Source organism: Lontra canadensis, unplaced genomic scaffold, assembly GCF_010015895.1.
Source record: "Lontra canadensis isolate GAN:19392208 unplaced genomic scaffold, GSC_riverotter_1.0 scaffold53, whole genome shotgun sequence".
Classification (NCBI taxonomy): Eukaryota; Metazoa; Chordata; class Mammalia; order Carnivora; family Mustelidae; genus Lontra; species Lontra canadensis.
Genome location: NW_022631047.1, coordinates 1,134,542 through 1,156,807, shown reverse-complemented (window position 1 = coordinate 1,156,807; position 22,266 = coordinate 1,134,542). Strand labels below are relative to the sequence as shown.

The window sequence follows — 22,266 nt, the reverse complement described above, 5'->3', positions numbered from 1 at the left end:
AGATGAGGTAAGGAGTGTTATTTAATGAAGGCCCTTGCTTGCTGACCTAAGCTTTTAGATCTTGATGCCAACTGCAACACTAAAGTATACCTTTATCATCTCCATCTGTCACCCTGGACTGTAAGTCTGTCCCCACTTTTTATGTGTAGAGATTCTGTACTGCATAGGGATGAAAACCTATAGGGATGATACCTTCTATAAGGAGCTTCTAAACACCTCTGATCCAGAGGTGTGTCTGTCTCAGGGTTTGGAATGGAACATTTCTATCCCAGGAATGTCTCAGGGAAAGAACACCTGAATAAACATTTTGAAGACTTTTTGAATTACGCGTTTTAGAATCTAAGAGACTTTGCAGGTCATCTAGTTCACCTCTGCCCATTTTACAGATGAAGAAGCTGAAGCCCAGAGATACCACCAGTCCTGAAGTTCTGTAGTGGCTAAATTGGATCAATAAGCTAATGTTCCCAAGTGTCAGTCTGATCAAATAGAGGTGTAAAGTAGCTTCTATTTTAAATCTTTTTTTCTCTTAATACCGTGCACTAAGCCTGGCACACAAAGTGAACAGGTTCAACAAAGCTTTCTTGTACCACAAATCCCTATGAAATCTAACACATGAACTAGTTCAGAGCAAGTATCCTGATATTAGTTGACAACTAAACTCAGGGTCTAGTGTTAATTCCTTCTTTTCTCATCAGACACAAGAAATGCTATATCCTGTCAAGTTCATTTTCCAGACCAGCTGTCACTAACCATTTTTTTCTCCTGTGATGCATATGAATAATGTTCACATGCTTCATACCCCTGTGAGTATACCCAGGATTCTGTCTATTGTTTTGTGTCTGAAAACTTACTCTTCCATCAGAAAGCTTATCAAAAGTCTGATAGTACTCTTATAGGAAACTCGAAATTGTTTTAATGTACAAAACAAATTATTTACAAGTTTTAATAAAATAGTGTTGACAATAAATTAATAGTGATACACCTCACTAGTCTGTCAAGACACAGCTATTAAGAACTCTCCTGCCCAAGAATCTTTGCCATTGCTACACAGGGATGTGTCCTACATAGGGAAGAGTGGACATTATTGTCCTTGGCTTGATCCTCAGTTAGGAAGATATAGTTTGCACAGCTCTTTTTTTTTTTTTTAAGATTTTTATTTATTTGACAGACAGAGATCACGAGCAGGCAGAGAGGCAGGCAGAGAGAGAGGAGGAAGCAGGTTCCCTTCGGAGCAGAGAGCCTGATGTGGGTCTCGATCCCAGGACCCTGGGATCATGACCTGAGCCGAAGGCAGAGGCTTTAACCCACTGAGCCACCCAGGTGCCCCTGCACAGCTCTTTATTCATATCACAGGTTACCACAAGGAATCCACCAATTTATCTGAACCCTTCTGGAGGTTCCCTATAACATTATTCTAGCCCATTATTTGGTAGATCAAATAGTAACTTTGCATACCTGATTACACCTTAAGCTTTAGATATCTTCTAAATGAGTTTATCAGTAAAATGTTAGAACTTAAAGAAACATCCTCAGAGATAGTATTAAATGAGATCTGGATGTGACTGAACAAATTATGTGAAAATCTAGTCCTTTAAAAGTTTTAGGGGCAACTGTGTGGCTCAGTCTGTTAAGCGTCTTGTCTTCGGCTCAGGTCATGATCCCAGGGTCCTGCGTTGAGCCCCGCCTCAGGCCCCTGCTCAGTGGGGAGCCTGCTTCTCCCTCTCTCCCTTTCAATCACTCAAATAAATAAAATCTTTTTTTTTTTTAAGATTTTATTTGTTTATTTGACAGACAGAGATCACAAGTAGGCAGAGAAGCAGGCAGAGAGAGAGGAGGAAGCAGGCTCCCCGCTGAGCAGAGTCCGATGCGGGGCTCGATCCCAGGACCCTGGGATCATGACCTGAGCCAAAAGCAGAGGCTTTAACCCACTGAGCCACCCAGGCGCCCCTCAAATAAATAAAATCTTTAAAAATTAAAAAAAAAAAAAAAAGGTTTAGAGGGTTTTTATGCTATTAAAAAGGATTCAGAGCAGGGACAAGATTATCCTTTAAATATAGGACACGGATGAATAGCAAGGGTAAAAGAACTAGTATATGGTGAATCCTCCTATAACAAGCACATACACCTTATTTAATCTTTACAATTCTAAGAAATAGATGTTACTCCCATTTTACAGATGAAGAAACTAAGCTCAAAGGGATTGTGTCTTGGGGAGCCAAGACTTCAGTCTTAGTGATCATCTTATCCCTGGGCCAGTGGTCTTTCTGCTACATTTCACTCCCTATAGTGGAGTCTCCATGTAGTCCCCAGTGCCTGTGTACACTAGTACTTTTATTTGTTTGAAAACTACCTCCCAAGTTTGAACACATGCCCTCTGACTCTAATAATCAATACCGAAAAGGCATCATACCTCCTGCAAGCTGTTTCTCCAGACTGATTATTCCTTGTAATAAGAAGCCATTCTACCCCTGGTCACTTTAGGTGCTGTTTGTCTTTCCTACCTGTATGTATTCTGGGAGGGTCATGATTTATCATGTATTTCCAGGTATGAATGTACAAAAGTTTTATAGATAAGTAAGACTATAGTTCTTATTTTGTAAAATACTTCATAGAACACACTGAGCTGGCGTGCCCAGGAGACAGTTAACAATGACTCAGAGTTGCAGCTGATAATTCACAGTCATCACCATATAAACAATACAGCTTAGTAGTTAAGATACAGCTTTAGGCCAATTACAAACTATGATCCTCAGCAGGATACTTTATCTAAACCTCGGTTTTCTGCTCCATAGAGATCCTATTATCTACATCCCTTAGAGTTGCTGTTGTGAGGATTAATTAAGATAAGGTGTGTACCACGTTTAGATAGTACCTAGAAATTTTAAGTGTTCAATAAATTTAAGGTATTACCTGTCAAATACAGGAGACTGACTTACTGAAGTAGGCAGTTTCAGTTGAAGTTTAGATTGCATTTTCCCACTTACCCTTAGCCACCAGGGGGCACCATTGCCCCTGTCCATTTTAAAAAGAGGTGCTGCCAAGGTCAAGATGACCTCAATTGTCAGCCTTCTCTGCATTGCCCCTCTCCTCGGGCACTTAGGTGTATTTGGACCTAAAGCTCATTTGGCTGCTTTAGTTGTGCCAATCCTGCCTTAATTTTCTTCTCTCCTCCCCAGGTCCCACTCACATTTAGAAACTGATTCTAAGCTAGATTCTGAGAGGTAGCATTTAGTCCTCATCCCTGGGCTTTCCCACTGGCTCTATGTTAGTGGATGTCTGGACTAAACAACTTCAAAACAAGTCCATAAAGCCTTTGTAACACTTGGCTCCAAGACACCGTGTCAAGAGGCTTAGAGCATTGCTGTTTCCCACCCTTCCTCCAATCATTAGAGCTCCAAAGTAGGTTACCCTTAAAGCCACTCAATGATTATCTCTTTGGGGTAGGGGCGGGGGTGGGGGGACACCTGTCTGGTTCACTAGGTAAAGTGAGACTCTTGATCTTGGGGTTCTGAGTTCAAGCCCCACATTGGGCATATATATTACTTAAAAATAAAGTCTCTAATGATAATAAATAGAATAACAATTATTATTATTATCGCTTTGGTAGCCTCACCCAGAGAATGCCTCCTGTCTTTTCAGGGCACTGGAGTTCAAGCTTCTGGTCAGCTGGTTAGTCTCTGTGGATGATTAACCAGAGAGCAGAAACCAGGTCAGACTATTCTAGGGTTAGGAGGAAATCCTCTGTGAGATGCTAAATTGGGAGCAAATATTGATCAGTGGCGCTTTGAAGTCACCGAGAAGGTAGTTGAGGTCAGTGTTCCTTTGGGGCTCTGCTTGGCTTCTCTTTTTGAAGTTCTTTCCTAAGACCTACCTATCTGATCCCCAAGCCAAAGGAGTATTGGTTGGTAGGTGTGAAGCTAGGTCCAAGGTAAGTTGGGAAGAGAAAATGGTGGTTTTCCTTCTCTTTCCCCAACTCCAAAATATAAACTAGTTTCTTTATAAAGTAGGTCTATCTAAACCTGGTTAAATGGCACTGAGACTTCTGAATCTTATTACTGCTATGTGAAGAGATAAAAGGACTGTTCATTTGGGGCCTGGATTATAGATAAGGTGTCCTGGTCCTTGGGTCAGTTCTCTGTCCCTTGGTCAATGACAATGATATTCTTAGGCAGTAGAAAGGTTCTAAGATCTTTCTTGTCTATCTAGAGGAGTTAGTCAAGAGTGATGTGGAAGGTCACTTTAGTACTGTGGTTCATTTAATGGTCTCTGGGAAGCATATGATAAGGGTGTATAGAAGACAACCAAGTAAGAGAAAGGGTCCAGAGGCCCAGTGAGAGTGATGTGACAAAAAGAGAGGGTGCTTAATGCCTGATTTTGAATGTGGGGTAGTCTGCAGCTTTTGATCTTATGGCTAGATGGGTGGGCTGGCTGCATGGGTTCATGTGACTGAAGTGGCAATGAGAATAATGCCCAGGACCTAGAGGTTCTAACCTGTGATGGAAACCCACGTTTTGTTTTATTTTGTTGTTGTTGTTGTTTTAATGATTTTGTTTAAGTAATTTCTACACCCAAGATAGGGCTCCAACCTACAACCCCGATATCAATAGTGGCATGATCCACCGACTGAGCCAGCAGGTGCCCTTGGCATTTGTAAGACTTCGATTTCCCTACACTGGACGCCGAACTGACAGCCCGTAAAGAGGACTGGATACTCAGGCTCCTTCCTTTGCTTTCATTCTCCACATATTGGGGTCTCTTCGTACCCATTAATACCATGGCCTCTGCTGGCCTCAAATTGTCACCAGGCAGCCAACTCTGGCATCATAGCCTCTGTCCACGTGACGTCACCTCTATGGCCATTAAGTCATTGACCAAAGACATTCATCACGAAATCGTGCCAATGGGTAGGAGGAGCAGTAAATGATCAGTAGCTGTGATAGAATATTAAGGGACTGGCTTCCGAGAACCTTCTAAGGTCGGAGTCCTTGGGACCTTTTTCTCTCATATTCACCTCAGAACAAACCCCAAATGTATTAAAGGCAAGAAGGGAAGCCTAAGAAGGAAGTTAACTGACTTATCAGGCACTTATTTAGTCACCTACACGTCCCCCCCCCACCGCGCGCCCATCCCTAATTAGCCTAACCCAGGCGATCCAATCCTGCCCTCCACAACTGCTGTCAACGGCTCAGGTCCCGCCCCCACATACACCGGACCAATGGCCGAGCCCGAGGCGAGTCCCCTGAGAGGGGCGGGAGCGAGTTCTGGCCGTGGGCGGGTCCTCACTGAGGACCCCGGGCTGGGCGCCGCCGCCGGTTTGTCTACTCTTTCCCTCAGCCACCTCCTTTCAACCTTGTCCACCCGTCCGTGCGGCCTTTGGTGCAGCGGCGGCAGCTCCCGTTCCTGCCGCAGCTCTTTCCCCTCCTTCCCTCCCCGACAGATCCCCGAGTTCGCCCGTCATGGCTTTACTCACTGCGGCCGCCCGGCTCTTTGGAGCCAAGGTGAGCAACTACGGGAAGGAGCGCGCGGCCCCAGGGTGGGGCTGAGGCGACTGCAGGCCCTCCAGCGCGGGGTCTCCCTCCCCTACCCAGACGCACCCCCGCGAGCCTTAAAGGGGCCCTGCGCTTGGCTGGTCGCCAGCCCTCTGTGGGGCTCTCAGGACCATGTGCTACGCTGGCCTTCTGCGCCTGGGGGTGAAGAGAGCGCTGCCCGCCCCCGGCGTGCGGTCTTGGGCGGGTGGAGAGCTCAGACCCTACAGACACCCGCATGTCTAGGGTGGAAGAGCCATGAAAAAAAAAGGAGCTGCCAGTGGAGAACATAGGTGTTCTGTTCCATTGGAGTTAGGGAAGAGGCCTGCTTGGAGGAGGGGGTGCAGGGTTAGGAGAAGTGGCAGGAGTGAACAGATGTGCTCACTGTCCCAGGGCCAGAGATGGAGCAGTGACTAATTTCGGCTTCCGCCTTGTAGAGAGGGCCTTGTCGGTTTCTAAACTGCCTTTTTCCATTTCACCAACCCAATTTTTGAAGCTTTCAGTGACCAAGCTTTAGTAGTTCCTGCTAGTGGAGTGGGACTCAGGTCCTCTTTGTCCTTGGGACTCTTGCACTTACTCTTCACATAGGAGGAGCTTGGGTAGGGTGGAGCCCTTCTGTAAAACCTTCTGCATGGTTATCACATATGATTGGAGAAAGAACCAGAAAGATTGTTCCTTCAAACTGCAGGCCAATTAAGTGAAGATACTGGGCAGGATATAGTACTGCTAAAGTCACATGACCAACCCTACTACTTGCTCACTCAGGTTTAGCTATTGCTTTTAAGTCTACCCAGGAGAGAGTCCTTTCATTCTTTGAGGCCCTAATTTATTTGAATTTTGTTTCCTTTGGATCATAGGAATCTTGTTGCAGGTAATGGTGCTTTAAATTTCAGATTGCCAGGACTTTTGTCTCTGGGTAACTTAGCTCTTTAAATAGAGAAACTGCTCTGTTAAGGGGGGAGTCCCAGTCCTCTCATCCAGGCAGGGACAGTCCCACAAGTGACCTTGACTTCTGCAAAGAGTTTATACTTTCTCTTCTGCAGATTAAAGCTGCCAGCACCTGAAGGAAAGGAAAATCTTAGAATGGTTTTGCTCTGTGTTATATTGCATGGTTGGCAGATAAGGTGAAGCCTGTAGAATTTACACTGGGGTTCTTCCAGGTACCCAGCAGCAAGGTGGAGGCTGATCATTTGGGAGACACTTGTCTTACTTGACTGTTGCTTCTTCTGCTGCCAGGGAACAGGGTAAGGAAGACTCTTGGGAAATGAAGCAAGTTCTAGATAGTGCTTTGGCAGAATAGGGGCATGACACTATAATTAGCTCATTCCAGAGCTCCTAACCCAGACCAAATAGATAATCTAACTCTTCAATGAATTTGAAAAAGCTTTTAGAATTTACCTTTTGAATTTACTATATCTTTTAAGCCTCTGGGGGAGTCCAGAAAGCTTTTGGGGTGACTACATAATTGTAGAGTCATTATTATTTTGTTTACTTCACTGTTAGAAATGAACCTGAGGATCCCAGTAACTTGGAAGCGATTTGAAGGCTTTGACCCTTAAAACGAGCAAAGCCCAAAAAATGCAGGAGTGGAAATTTCCTGAGATCTAAGTAGAATGACCAGGATACCAGGAAGCCTGTTCAGTTTGTCAGCATTGTTAGTACCTGCCTGTGTTTTCCAGATTAGCCTGCAGCTTAAGTGGTACTCAGTTTTACTTTTGCTGTTAAGGTAGGCTTTAAAAGGCAAAAATAAATGGTTTTCTGATCTGGAAGAACTGACGCCTACCACTTTGATTCTCAAGGTCAGATATAGTTTCACTTTTCTCAGAAGACTTTTTTTTTAACCTTGCTAGGTGACACAAATGCCAGTCATTGTTGTGTTGTTCCACCTTACTTACTTTCAGGTAATTCAATGAACACCTGAGTTGGAAAGAGACGAATTCAGAGCTTCCAGATTATTTGACTTCTTGTTGACCCAAGTGAACTTATACTTAGCAGTGACCTTAGGATCAGCTGTGGGTGCCTTAGCTTTGTGATGTATTACTTTTTCACATGTAATCTGGGTTTGGATTTGGGTTGGGAGTTAGAGTATGGCTACCAATTCACTTCTGGACTCTTAACACCAGTGTGACTTAACAAATTCTAGTTACTTCCTGTACCATTGAGAATTGCTCTTCCAAGCTAGGATGTTCAATGACTTTGAGAAAATCAAGACAAAAGTATTTTTATGTTATTTCTAGACCTTTTCAAGACTCTTAAATGAATACCCATAATTCCTTTACAGTAGACCTACACCATTGAGCATCTATATAAATCCTAGTCTGAGGGGCACCTGGGTGGCTCAGTGGGTTAAGCCACTGCCTTCAGCTCGGGTCATGATCTCAGGTCCTGGGATCGAGCCCCACATTGGGCTCTCTGTTAAGTGGGGAACCTGCTTCCCCCTCTCTGTCCGCCTGCCTCTCTGCCTACTTGTGATCTCTCTGTCAAATAAATAAATAAAATCTTTAAAAAAAAAAATCCTAGTCTGAAATTGGGTTCAACAAAACTAAGTCAGTTTTTTCTGTGAAATGTTAGTTAGGCTTACAGCCCAGAACTTTTATTTTTATTTTTATTTTTTAAACATTTTTTAAAGTTTATTTATTTAAGTAATCTCTACACCCAACATAGGGCTTGAACCCACGACCCCAAGATTAAAAGAGTCATATGCTCTTCCAACTAAGCCAGTCAGGCACCCTTTACAGCCTAGAACTTTTAAAGGCAGGTGCCCAAATCTGTATGCCTTAACTTTTTTTTTTTTTTTTTTTTTTTAAAGATTTTATTTATTTATCCATCAGAGAGAGAGAGAGGGAGAGCGAGCGAGCACAGGCAGACAGAATGGCAGGCAGAGGCAGAGGGAGAAGCAGGTTCCCTGACGAGCAAGGAGCCCGATGCGGGACTCGATCCCAGGACGCTGGGATCATGACCTGAGCCGAAGGCAGCTGCCCAACCAACTGAGCCACCCAGGCGTCCCTGTATGCCTTAACTTTGATTATCAGCCTACCCAAAGTGATGTCAGTTCCTTGATGCTTACTAGGTGGGCTAAAGATAAAAAGTGGAAAATAAAGCCTCCTCATGTGCTAATGGTGGGATGATTGCATTTGTCCTTCCTAGTGGCCTTTAGATTGGTAACAGATGAATACATGGGTGTGAGGAAGTAGTGAGGTGAGCAGTGCTGAAGTAGATCATTAGAAGGGAAGGCTGGCATTTCTGTTTCTTAGAATCCAAGTGGGCAGAAGGCAGGAAGCCAGATGTGGTGGATCTCTCTAAAGCTACACCGTAATTCTTTTTGCCCTGTTTCAGTGCTTTATGGGATAGAGTTGAGTAGGTCTTGAAGTTTGAAACAGTGAAGCAAAGCTAACAATGGGTTTCTGAGTATTTGACTGGCTTTCAGTTTTTCCCTCAATTGCCCAAATTCTTTTTTTTTTCCCTTCAGATTTTGTTTTTAAGCAATCTCTATGTGGGGCTCGAATTCATGACCCCAAGATCAAGAGTTGCACACCCATGACTGAGCCAGTGCTCCTGAACTGCCCAAATTCTTTAGGTCCCTGTCTTTCTTTCTTTCCTTTTTTTTTTTTTTTAAGATTTTATTTATTAATTTGAGAGCGAGCGAGCATGAGAGAGCAGGGCGAGGGGCAGAGGGAGAAGCAGACTCCTCGCTGAGCAAGGAGCCTGACATGGGGCCTGATCTAGGGACTCCAGTATCATGACCTGAGCTGAAAGCAGATACCCATCCTCCGGAGCCACCCAGGCACCCCTAGATCCCTGTATTTCTTTTAACACATTATCATTTTGAAAGTTCTTGGGGTGCCTGGGTGGCTAAGTTGTTTAATCACCTGATTCTTGATTTTGACTCAGGTCATGATCTCAGGGTTATGAGATCAAGCCCCAAGTTGGGCTCAGTGCTGGACATGGAGCCTGCTTGAGATTCTTTCTCTCTTCTTCTGCCCCACCCCCACTAAAAAAAAAAGAAATGAAAAATAATAAATAGGGGCACCTGGGTGGCTCAGTTGGTTGAGCATCTCCCTTGGGCTCAGGTCATGATCCTGGGATCCCAGGTTTGAGCCCTATGTTGGGCTCCATGCTCAGCGGGGAGTGTGCTTCTCCCTCTGCCCTTCATCCCACTTGTGCTCTCTCTCTCTCACTGTCTCTGTCCCTCTTTCGTATAAATAAGTAAATCTAAAAAATATATTAAAAGAAGAAAAATAAATAATTAAAAATGAAAGTTCTGTAAGTTCACAGTGGGCATCATCACGTGGTTTACCTGTTTGCATTGCACGTTCATGAATCCTGTCTTCAGATTCTTGTTCAGCAAAAGTGAGATGGGATCTGGAAACTTGTGTTTTGTTTTTGTTTTTGTCTTCCAAGGACTTCTGTTGACTGATAATGCCTGGTGGTCCCCTTCTGTTGGGCCAGTAAAGCCACATGCAGGACTTTTTATTTGCAACTTGGAGAATGTATATATGAAATTTTTGAGTATTGGGGCTTTTTTTGTGATTTTTTTTTTAAGATTTTGTTTATTTATTTGGCAGACAGAGGTCACAAGTACGCAGAGAGGCAGGCAGAGAGAGAGGAGGAAGCAGGCTCCCTGCTGAGCAGAGAGCCCAATGCGGGGCTCGATCCCAGGACCCTGGGATCATGACCTGAGCCGAAGGCAGAGGCTTTAACCCACTGAGCCACCCAGGCGCCCCTTTTGTGATTATTTTTAAAATGGACTTCAAAAGTGACTATTTTTAGCAATAGTTCATTAGGATATTTTCTCTAGGTTTGTTTTCCTAGGCCTTTTTTTCAAATGCCTTTAGAAAAGTTTCTTGGGATGCCTAGATGGTTCAGTCGGTTCATGTCCAACTCAGTTGCACGATCCCAGAGTCCTGGGATCAAGTCCTGCATCGGGCTTCTTGCTCAGCAAAGAGCCTGCTTCTCTCTCTGCCTGCCATTCCCCCTGCTTGTGTATGCTCTCTCTTTCTTTCTCTGATAAATAAAATCTTAGAAAGAAAGAAGGAAAGGGAAGTTTCTTGTAAATTTCAGAACCAAAGTGCTAGGCACTAAAACTTGTTAAGTACTCCTGGTAGAAGTGAGAGCAGTTTCTAGTTCCCCCAAAACTAGTAGGACAGCAGATCCTGTAGACTTTATTCAGTAGTATATATGTAATGTGTATAGAATAAGTAGATGTTCAGAAAATATTTGTTAAAGAACGGTAAGGATTTCTTTTTTTTTTTTAAGATTTTATTTATTTATTCGTCAGAGAGATAACACAAGTAAGCAGAGCAGCAGGCAGAGGGAGAAGGAGAAGCAGGCTCTCCGCTGAGCAGGGAGCCTGATTCGGGGCTCGATCCCAGGACCCCGGGATCATGACCTGAGTCGAAGGCAGACGGTTAACCAACTGAGCCACCCAGGCTTCCCAAGGATTTCTATTGAAAGGAAAATTAGGACTCTTGATTCTTTTCTGAGGTCTTTGGTGGTCTTCCTTGGAGTAAATCTTTGGGAAGAGTCTGTTAGAAAATGATAGTTATGTAGAATCATTAAGGAAACTACTGTGAGTATAAAGGGGGTCAAAGTATGAAATCTGAAGATTACTGTGCTCGGGCTATTAAGTGGGCTGACCAAGTAGTGCAGGCCGCCTTCCAGTATCACCATAGTGAAACATAGATGTTAAAAGGCTTTAGTTCTCTGACCTGGTTTTGGGGAGAGAGGAGCCTTTGTCCTATGTGTGTTCTTTTTCCCTTAATGCAAGTTGTTCCTTCTGCATTGGAAGCCTTTGCAGCGCAAGATTTTTCCTGCCAGTTATTAGTGCATTATGTTTGCTTCATCAACTAAGCCAGTTCTGGCTTGGCAAGTTCTGATCTTTTTTTTTTTTTTTTTTTGATGAAGGACAAGGGCTCTATTAAAATCAGGAGCATCTTTCTCAGGCTTCTAATGTTGGAGCTCTTAAATATGTTGCAGGACACGTTCTAAATGTGCCTGGGATGGAGGACCAAAGAAAATTTGGCTCTTCCCCTTTGGAGTAAAGGTCCTAGGTGTGGATCAATGATGGTAATAGCGTGAGAGGGAAAGAACCACTTTTTAAAGTGCTTATTCAAATAGAATTCCTTTGTTCCTAGAATTTTAGGGCAGGAGTAGGTTCAGATGATTTTTGGTGATTCGGCTAACACCCTGTTCCAGAAGTACCCTAAGTTTTATAGGCAAGGCAAGTCTTTGGCATGGCAGAATTTCCTCCATATACTATTAGTCCTTTCTTCTCTTGGTCCTTTATGATAGTGGTTCTTTTAGTTATATTTTTCTCTTCTAGCACATTGGAGAACTACAGTGCATTTCCATCAATAAATGCAAACTCACTAGGAGAGTTCTTGCAAGGGGTGGCAGCATTTGAGGTTTGAAAAAGCCTCTTAGTGGTTATAATACCCCCAACCCCCACCCTGCAGAGAATCCTGGCTGTCAGGCACGTGAGCCAGGCCCTTGTCTTTGGAAGCAGCTGTCTCCATCTCTGCTCATGAAGGAGCTGACCTATTGAATGAGGTGACTCCCTGATTCACCTGACAGCTGCCGTTCCAGTAGGGTGACTCTACACGTGGCATGCTACCAGAAGGCAAAAGCCTAGTTGCCACACCTCAGAGTTAGGGGGAGGAGCTGGTAGGTGAAAGTTCAGGGATGACTCAGAAGTTTGTATCTGCCTGTCCCATCAGTGAGTATAGTCTGAACGCCCTATACAAAGCTATTCAGCAGGTTTCTTTGGCAGCTAGGAGATAGAGAACTGAGGTGTGTAGCCTTGGGTAGAATAGTCCTCCAGTATCTCCTTTCTTGTCGTCTGTTCTGCTGGGTAGTTAAATTTGTTTTCTTTCCTTGAGACTCCTCCCCTTTTGATTGGGAGGCCTTTAAGGCCCTTAAAAAGGATATCAGGGCTTTATTTCCTGTTCTGCAGGTAGAGGGAATTACCATTTACCCCTCGCTCAGGTCTGACCGCCTCTTTCCTGGAATCCAACTACAGGAGAGGGTAGTGACATTTGACATAGGTAATAGGCCAACACTTTTCTGACACACATATTTATTTTATTTCATTTCATTTCATTTTTTATTTTTTAAAGATTTTATCCATGTATTTGACAGAGAGATAGCACAAGCAGGCAGAGGCAGGCAGAGGGAGAGAGAGAAGCAGGCTCCCCACTGAGCAGGGAGCCCGACGCGGGGCTCAATCCCAGGACCCCAGGATCATAACCTGAGCCGAAGGCAGCCACCCAACCACCTAAGCCACCCAGGCACCCCAGAGACACATATTTATTCGAATTTACTTATGTATAAGGCACTGTTCTAGATGCTTTCATGCAGATTGTTTTATACAATCTATTTGTCTACCCCAGAATTGACTTTATTATTATCAATTTAGAGGTGTGAAACCTGAGACCTAGAAGTTAGGTCATATAGCCAAGGTAACATAGCAAGGTAGTGGCAGAACCTGGACTTAAGACTTGATCCTTAGTAATTGTACATGCTAGGGTCTACATTTTATCCTTCTGTTCCATTGCTTAACACTTTAGACCATGTATATATCTCAAACTTTATTGTTCATATAGATCACCTGCTGAGCTTATTAAACTGCAGTTTTGGATGCAGTAAGTCTGAGGTGAGGCCCAAGATTCTGCATTTCTGACAAGCTCCAGGTAATGCTAATGCTACCGGCTGGGCTGTCATATTTTAAAGACTTTTTTTTTTTTTTTTTTTTTTTTGACAGAGACCACAAGTAGACAGAGAGGCAGGCAGAAAGAGAGAGAGAGAGGAGAAAGCAGGCTCCCCGGTGAGCAGAGAGCCCGATGTGGGGCTCGATCCCAGGACTCTGGGATCAGGACCTGGGCCGAAGGCAAAGGCTTTAACCCACTGAGCCACCCAGGCTCCCCTAGGCAGTCATATTTTGAATAGCAAGGTTTTTGAGTACCTTTACATATGTCCTTATTAGACTTATCAGACTTTGAGCTAATAGCTTGAGTGTTATTCTAAGTATGGAGAAGGAAAGGAAAACAATACAGTTTACCCTTGAGCAACATAGTTTGAACTGTGCTGGTCCACTTACAGGAGGCTATTTTTACAGTATAGTACTGCAAATATGTTTTTTTCCTTATGATTTTCTTAGTAACATTTTCTCTAGCTTTTTTGTAAGAATACAGTATATAATATATGTAACATACAAGATAGGTATGAATAGACTTTATATTATCAATAAAGCTTCTCAACAGTCAGCTATTAGTAGCTACATTTTGGGAGAGTCAAGAGTTATATCCAGATTTTTGACTGCATGGGGGCGGGGGGAAAGGTCTGTACCCCTAATTCCTGTATTGTTCAAAAGTCAACTGTAGTTAGTTGTTTTGCTTTGGATATCTGTTATTTCATAATGGAGCTGTAGCTAAAACCTAGGTTTTTCCTTTCCAAATTCCAAGTTATGTGCTCTGTCTTCTGCATCATTAGATAAAATTGTTCTAACTTGAATTTTTCCTATTCCACCCTTTTTTTTTTTAAGATTTTATTTATTTATTTATTTATTTTAAAGATTTTATTTATTTATTTGAAAGAGAGGCAGTGAGAGAGAGCATGAGCGAGGAGAAGGTCAGAGGGAGAAGCAGACTCCCCGTAGAGCTGGGAGCCTGATGCGGGACTCGATCCCGGGACTCCGAGATCATGACCTGAGCTGAAAGCAGTCGTCCAACCAACTGAGCCACCCAGGCGTCCCAAGATTTTATTTATTTATTTGAGACAGAGACAGAGAGAGCATGAGCGAGGAGAAGGTCAGACGGAGAAGCAGACTCCCCAGGGAGCTGGGAGCCCCATGTGGGACTTGATCCCGGGACCCCGGGATCATGACCTGAGCCGAAGGCAGTCGTCCAACCAACTGAGCCACCCAGGCATCCCTATTCCACCCTTTTGAGTGGTTAAATCAATGAATTGCTGCCTTTAAAATCCTTTTAATTTCTTTAGTTTTCTTTCCAGCTGCAGGGTTAGCTAAAAATATGACTAATCCTGATGCTGAAGGGTGTGAGAAAATTGCCATACTATTTAATTTTATAATTATTTTTTAAAAGATTTTATTTATTTATTTGACAGAGATCACAAGTAGGCAGAGAGGCAGGCAGAGAGAGAGAGGGAGCAGGTTCCCCGCGGAGCAGAGAGCCCAGTGCGGGGCTCGATCCCAGGACGCTGGGATCATGACCTGAGCCGAAGGCAGAGGCTTTAACCCACTGAGCCACCCAGGCGCCCCTAATTTTATAATTATTTTATAACAAATGCAGAATATTTGCTTTAGGCCAGATGTCATTTTAAGTGCTTTTTAAGTGTTGAGTTAATTAATCCTCACAGCAGTCCTTTGAAATAGGTACTATTATTGTTCCCATTTTACAGATAAGGAAATCGAGGCATAGAAACATTAAATGACTTGGCTGGAATCACACAGGTGATAAGTGGCAAAAAAGGGCTTTAGAAATAGAATATACTAGCTTTATTCTATAGTTACATAGCCACGCTATCCACAAACTAGTGTTGCTTTGCAAATTGGAGTTCTGGCTAAGAAGTGTTGCAGATGGAGATCAGGAACAGTTGAGATCAGCCCTCTAAGTTACTCCTGAAGCTCCTCACTTGAAATGGCAAAGACACTCCACATAAATAAAGGTAATGAAGACTTCACTGATGTTGGAAGTGGGGTGATAGTTTAGTTCTCAGTTTCTCTTCCTATGCATTCTCCGAAAGTAGCATTCATATAAATAGATCTGAGAAATGAATATAACAAAGCAGCAGTCATGACCCATCTGATTCCTTTGAATGGTGTCTCATCTCACAGCCTTGTTAGGTGATCTACCTTCCTTTTCTTTCTGATTTCCTCTTTTTTGGCTGTTTTTTGTTTGTTTTATCTTGAAGTAAAAGAAGAGGGCAGCTCATTAATTCTAGCAGTTCTCTCACAAGGAGGAAAGAAACTATTTTTGTTCTGTTTTACATTCATATTCGTGGAAGAAAGGACTTCAGCCTGAGGAAATTCCATTTTCCTCTTTTTTTTTTTTTTTTCTAAAATTTTATTTATTTGAGAGAGCATGAGCAGGAGACAGGCAGGGTCAGAGGGAGAAGGACAAGCAGATTTCCTGCTGAGTGCAGAGCCCGGTGTGGGGCTCGATCCCAGAACCCTGAGATCATGACCTGAGCTGAAGTCAGATGCTTAACAGTGAGCCATCAAGGCGCCCCTCCATTTTCATCTTAATTAAGATGTGGACAGTCACTCTTTGTTGACCTTGGATAGGTCAACAAGGTCATTAAATCATAAATCATCAAAAAGATTTAACATCTTTTCTCTAAGAGGATAGGTTCCCCCCTCCCCAAGATTTAACCTTAAAATACAGCCAGCCAGCTATTGTAGAAACTTTTTTTTTTTTAAGATTTTTTTTTTAATTTTTCAAGATTTTTATTTATTTATTCGACAGAGAGAGCATAAGCAGGGGGAGCAGCAGAGGGAGAGGGAGAAGCAGGCTCCCCAAGGAGCAGGGAGCCCGACGCAGGACTCAATCCCAGGACCCTGGGATCAGGACCCAAGCTGAAGGCAGATGCCTAACCAATTGAGCCACGCCAGGCGTCCCTAAATATTTTATTTATTTTATTTTTAAAGATTTTATTTATTTATATGACAGAGAGAGAGCGAGAGCAGGAACATAAGCAGGAAGAGTGGGAGAGGGAAAGCAGGCTTCCCACTGAGCAGGGAGTCCAATGTGGGGCTCGATCCCAGGACTCTGGGATCATGACCTGAGCCGAAGGCAGATGTTTTACCATCTGAGCCACCCAGGTGCCCCAAAGATTTTACTTTTAAGTAATCTCTACACCCAACGTGGGGCAGGACTCACAATCCCCAGATCAAGAGTCAGATGCTCGGGGCGCCTGGGGGGCTCAGTGCGTTAAAGCCTCTGCCTTTGGCTCAGATCATGATCTCAGAGTCCTGGGATCGAGCCCCACATCGGGCTCTCTGCTCTACAGGGAGCCTGCTTCCTCCTCTCTCTCTACCTGCCTCTCTGCCTACTTGTAATCTCTGTCTGTCAAATAAATAAATAAAATATTTTAATAAAAGAATCAGATGCTCTACCAACTGAGCCAGCAGGGTACCCCTGCCATTATAGAAACTTAAAGATGATTTAAAAGTGGAAAAATTATTTATGAGGAGATTTTAACATCTTTTCTCTAAGATGATATGTGCCCCTGTAGCCTTTTTTTTTTTTTTTTTTTTAAGATTTTATTTATTTGTCAGAGAGAGAGAGTACACACCAGCAGGTAGAGAGGCAGGCAGAGAGAGAGGAGGAAGCAGGCTCCCCGCCGAGCAAGGAGCCCGATGCGGGACTCGATCCCAGGACCCCAGGATCATGACCTGAGCCGAAGGCAGCGGCTTAACCAACTGAGCCACCCAGGCGTCCCCCCTGTAGCCTTTTTAAAACCAAACTGCCACACCAACCAACCACCCACAGTTGAAAGGTCTGCTGCAGGGCTGATGTAGTCTCTGGGAGGTGGCCCTTCTATAACAGGGGAGCTGTGGGACCACAGAGCGTGGAATAGAACTTACTCTCATGTTTTCTCTTGTTCACTTTTTGGTGACTAGTAAGAAAAGGTAAAATTACTTCTTAGGTGCTAGGTCAAATTCCCATTTGCCCCTGTAGGGTGAAGAGACTAAAGGCCTGTTTGTGCCACCTACTTTTGCCCAGATGGTCCTCAGTGAACCAGAAGAGACTCTTTAGGAAGTTAATGAAAGGAGTTAAAGACAGTCCTGGTTAACAAAGCTGAGGCAGCCCCCTTTACTTTAGGGGCATAGTAACTTACCTTGTACTCTGAATTTAGCTTTGAATTCATTGTTGTTGTTTTTTTAAAATTTTTTTAATCTTGTTAGTTTTTGGAGATTTTATTTATTTTAGAGGGAGGCTGTGTGTGTGTGTGTGCATTTGGAAAATGGGAGGGGGGCAGAGGGAGAGACAGAATCTCAAGTAGTCTCCACACTCTTGATTTGGCTCAGGTCATGATCTCAGGGTGGTGGGATCAAGCCCCAGTTGGCTCTGTACTTGGCGTAGAATCTGCTTAAGATTCTCTCTCCCTCACCCTTTTCCCCTCCCCCTTCTCTAAAAAAGCAAAACAAACAAAAAAACCCACAGCTTTTCTGAAGGATCTCTTCCCTTTTCAGCATTCCCTGATGCCCCAACAGAAGGTGGAATACTAAATTCTAAAAAATCTCCAGCCTTACTGAACTCTCACCTTAGGCATGTGGTGTTTTAGAACTTACACAGTACTATGGCTTCAAATGATTTTTAGCACAATCAAACAACAGTGCAGTAGTTACTACAAGAAAAGGTGTATCTGGCCTTTTGGCAAAAAGAAGGAAGGTTTGATCTTGCTACTGGATTAGTTTGTCTGTGTATGTAATCTTTTTAGTTTGCAAAGTGCTTTCACAATATTGTAATTTAATTATCACAAGACAACCTGTAAGATATGTGGTGGGTATTTAACACCAGTTTTATAGATGAGAAAACTGAGGCTTAGTTTGACTGTCTCATTTTATCTTCAAAATAATCTTGTGCAGAAAAGTTAATCTTGTCAAACTTTATAGCTGGTTAGTAGTATAATTGGTTGTCTTTTTCAAAGGCAGTGTTGAACTTTCTGTTGCAACTCAGCAGTCTTCTCATAGAAAGTAACTTTTCTTTTGGGGGGATAAAACCTCTCTCTAAACAGAAAACATAGGTTAGCTACACTATTCATCTTTGTAGTGAAGAATAGCCTTGAATCTCAGACCTGTCTTTACGGTTCTGAAGTATATCTTTAAAAATTCCTTTAGTACAGTTGTGTCAGTGATAAACTCAGCTTTTGTTTTTCTGAAATGTCTTTTTTTTTGCCCTCTTTTGAGACTTTTTCCTTACCTGGATATGCAACTTTAGCGTAATTATTTTCTTTCAGCACTTGAAAGGTAATTTTCTAGTTTTCTAGTTTCCCAGTGCTGTTTTTGAGTGGTCTTTCTGTTGTTACATTGTAGGTGTTCTGTTTTCTCTGTGCATTTTCCAGAAACCTGTGAAAGGCGGCCTCTGCCTTTGGGCTGCCCTAGACTGGAGGGGTTGAAGTGCTGCCAAAAGACTAGATGCAGGAGAGGTCTTACCAGCAGAGTGAGGTAGTTGATCAGTTTCCTCATTTGCTTTTCTGAGGCCTACCCAGAACAATTGATAGCTAGAGTGGGATGGCCTCTGTACTCCCAACAATTGCCCCTCTGACCTTTTCTGTGCCTAACAAAGCCCAGGCAGAAACCCAGATGATGGGAAGGAGCCTCTCCTCAGGGAATGCTATTAAAGCTATGGATGCACGACACAGTTAGGTCTGCTATTGCTCCAGACTGGGAACTCCTTCAAAGCTGTTTAGGGCCTTTCACAGCTCTTTTTTATGTCAGACTGTCCTTGGAGGCTAAGATGAAAAGAGATGAGTCACTGTAACTCCTTTTTAATATTATAGGAGGGAAGAGTAACTGTTGCATAAGGTTTTGTGTTTTCTCTGCAGAATGCATCTTGTCTTGTTCTTGCTGCTCGGCATGCCAGCGCTTCCCCTACGGTAAGGTTTGGAAAGGAGAATCACTGAGGCAATCTGATCCTGGGATTGTGGGGTGGGGAGCAGCGGTTGGTTACCACCTAGCCTCTCATCATTATCCTAAATAACTCTAAGAGGTGTCCGTTGTTATTGTTGTTATAAACTATTAGTATTATTATTATTTTAAGAAATAATTCAGTAGTGTTAGTGAGATGGAAATATCAAATATTTTTGCCTAATTTTTTTTTAAACATTTTATTTATTTATTTGACAGAGAGAGATCACAAGTAGGCAGAGGCAGGCAGAGAGGAGGAAGCAGGCTCCCTGCCGAGTAGAGAACCCGATGCGGGGCTTGATCCCAGGACTCTGGGACCATGACCTGAGCCGAAGGCAGAGGCCTCAACCCACTGAGCCACCCAGGCGCCCCATATTTTTGCCTAATTTTTTAAGTTGTAGTAAAATATGCATAACAGAAAGTTTTCCATTTTAACATGTACAGTTTAGTCACAGTAAGTACAGTCATGTTATTGTACAACTGTCACCACTGTCCATCTCCAGAACTTTTCATCTTCCCAAATTGAGGTAGCCATTAAATAATAAGCTCTCCATTCCCCTCCCTCTCTAATTCTTTTACCTTCATCTGTGCACAGTAGTTGACCAGATTTCTCTGGCAGATTGAGAAAGCCAGATTTTAAAAAGCAGTCTTAACATACCTACTTTGTAGGAAAAATATAATCAACACTTTGATCATCACTTAACTTCTCTATTTCTCTTTTTAGAATTTGAAAGATATATTGGCTGACCTGATACCTAAGGAGCAGGCCAGAATAAAGACCTTCAGGCAGCAACATGGCAAGACGGTAGTGGGCCAGATCACTGTGGACATGGTAAAGATTATGGGATTTGGGCTGGAAAAAGGAGCTCTGTAATGTTCCTCAACAAGAAATACCATTCTCTTCACTGACTATTCAGAAGCATCCAAGCATCCTGTCCCGTATATGGAAATGTTGGCACTTATGATGTTCATTAGAAATTAGACTGTTCTTTTCTGTAAATTTAATAGTTGAGCCTAACCTAATTTATCTATGGGAGGGATGAATAAAGTTTCTATTCTTCTTCCCAACCCCTCAGCTTTTGGGGCCAGTACTATTAGAATTAATGCTGTGCTGATCATGCATTTATACCACAGCTCTAGCAGACCAATTAGAACAGTTTTAGGACGGCTTCTTCTCCAGTCCGAAGAGTCTGAGCAGCTCAGATGATGATTCTACAGCAGTGTTTAGCCTGTGGTCTCTATCTCCTTTTCCTGTTATAGATCGCATTTTTGTTTTTGTTTTTTTTCTCTTAAGATTTTACTTACTTATTGGACAGAGAGCACAAGCAGAGGAGTGGGGTAGGCAGAGGGAGAGGGAGAAGCAGGCTCCCTGCTGAGCAGAGATTCCTAAAGTGGAGCTCAATCCCAGGGCTCTGGGACCATGACTTGAGCCTAAGGCAAATGCTTAACCTTAAGTCTGAGCCATCCAAGCGCTCCTATAGACCCCATTCTGTTGCCTTTGGTTGGTGGGAATGAGAGATAAGACTGGATAGTTAGATAAAGATAATGATTTTTCAGCTTAAACTTTTCATTTCCAATGTCAGTGGTCTTCCTTGCAAAGTTTTTAGTTAACTCCTCAGAAATCTTTCCAAAATGAAGTGTTGCAAGTCAGAGAATACATTTCATCTCTCAGATCTCGTGAAACATTGACAAGCTCTAGTCTGAGTTATTCTGACTACTGGTTACATCTTGTCTTTTTCTTTTAGATGTACGGTGGCATGAGAGGCATGAAGGGATTAGTATATGAAACATCAGTTCTTGATCCTGATGAGGTAAGAGAGACCCTTATGTCAACACTAATAATCAGTGAGTTTACCGACTGTTTGCACACCGTGGATTAGACTGGTGAGGGTAAGGAAAACAAAGCATCTGCCTTCATGTTTTGGAAGATGGAAAATAGGTACATATGGAATAAATGAAGACTAAGTCTACTTTTTCAGTATATCAATGAGTAAAACTAAAAGTACCAAACAGAATTAAGTCATGTGAAGATTTAAGCTTTTAAAAACAATTTTTTTTAAGCTTTAGAAATTCTAACTTGTTAAAAGGTCTGATAAGAGTGAGAGTAGTCAATTATGTGACTTCTAGGCTGATAAATTTAAGATTTGCACCTCTTACTCTTCTCTCTCAAGGGCATCCGTTTCCGAGGCTATAGTATCCCTGAATGCCAGAAACTGCTGCCCAAGGCTAAAGGGGGGGAAGAGCCACTGCCGGAGGGCTTATTTTGGTTGCTGGTAACTGGACAAATCCCAACAGAGGAACAGGTAAAATAGAAAGCTATTGGCCCTTCTCGTTCTCTTCCTCCTTTGCCTTTCTCTAAGCTCAGACACTTAATCCTGATCTGGCTCTGGGTGGTGGTTTATAGGGATGTGTCGTGAGGGGAAGGAATCACAGCAGAGTTCTGCTGTATAAGTGGACTGGGTTGAATTCTCTTGGACTTTCTTTACTCAGATGTCACTGTCTTTTTATTTCTCTTCTTTTCCTTTGCCTAGTGTTCTGAGCAATGTCTCCCTTTCCATAGGTGTCTTGGCTCTCAGAAGAGTGGGCAAAGAGGGCAGCTCTACCTTCCCATGTGGTCACCATGCTGGACAACTTCCCCACCAATCTACACCCCATGTCTCAGCTCAGTGCAGCTATTACAGCCCTCAACAGTGAAAGTAACTTTGCCCGAGCATACGCAGAGGGTATCAACCGAACCAAGTACTGGGAGGTAGGAAATTTTGATGGCAATGATTGATGTGTGGTGGAGATTCAAAGAACTTGAGTGTGAAGGAAGAAAAAGGAATGTAGAATCTTTAGGAGAACTACTTCTCTGAGTTATGCCAGAAGCTCATTTAACATTTTTATTTAGGCTTGCTTTCTTTCAGTCCTTAGGATTACACAGATAAATAGAACATGCTTTCTATCACCAAGTTTATTGATTTGGTTAGGGTGATATATGTGTAAAAAAAATTACAGTTCAGTAATCTTGCTGTAATAGAGGTATTAAGCAGGGCTGTTGGAACACTGGAAAGGATGTAACTTAACTGGAGGGTCCCTGAGGAAGATTTCGCA

At 43.0% G+C, this 22,266-nt stretch overlaps 1 protein-coding gene across 3 annotated transcripts in view; it reads left to right on the top strand.

Moving 5' to 3' along the window:
• The window catches only part of LOC116877660 (citrate synthase, mitochondrial), a 35,781-nt gene that overhangs the window by 3,712 nt on the left and 9,803 nt on the right, over positions 1-22,266 (top strand). For 2 of the 3 annotated variants that reach the window (XM_032874474.1, XM_032874475.1), the window contains exons 4-8: positions 19,092-19,142; positions 19,898-20,005; positions 20,919-20,984; positions 21,345-21,476; positions 21,734-21,922. In XM_032874474.1, coding sequence (XP_032730365.1) covers positions 19,092-19,142; positions 19,898-20,005; positions 20,919-20,984; positions 21,345-21,476; positions 21,734-21,922 — 546 coding nt within the window. Of the gene's footprint in view, positions 1-5,279; positions 5,499-19,091; positions 19,143-19,897; positions 20,006-20,918; positions 20,985-21,344; positions 21,477-21,733; positions 21,923-22,266 lie in introns of those variants that run through there. The other variant, XM_032874476.1, reaches the window with a different exon arrangement.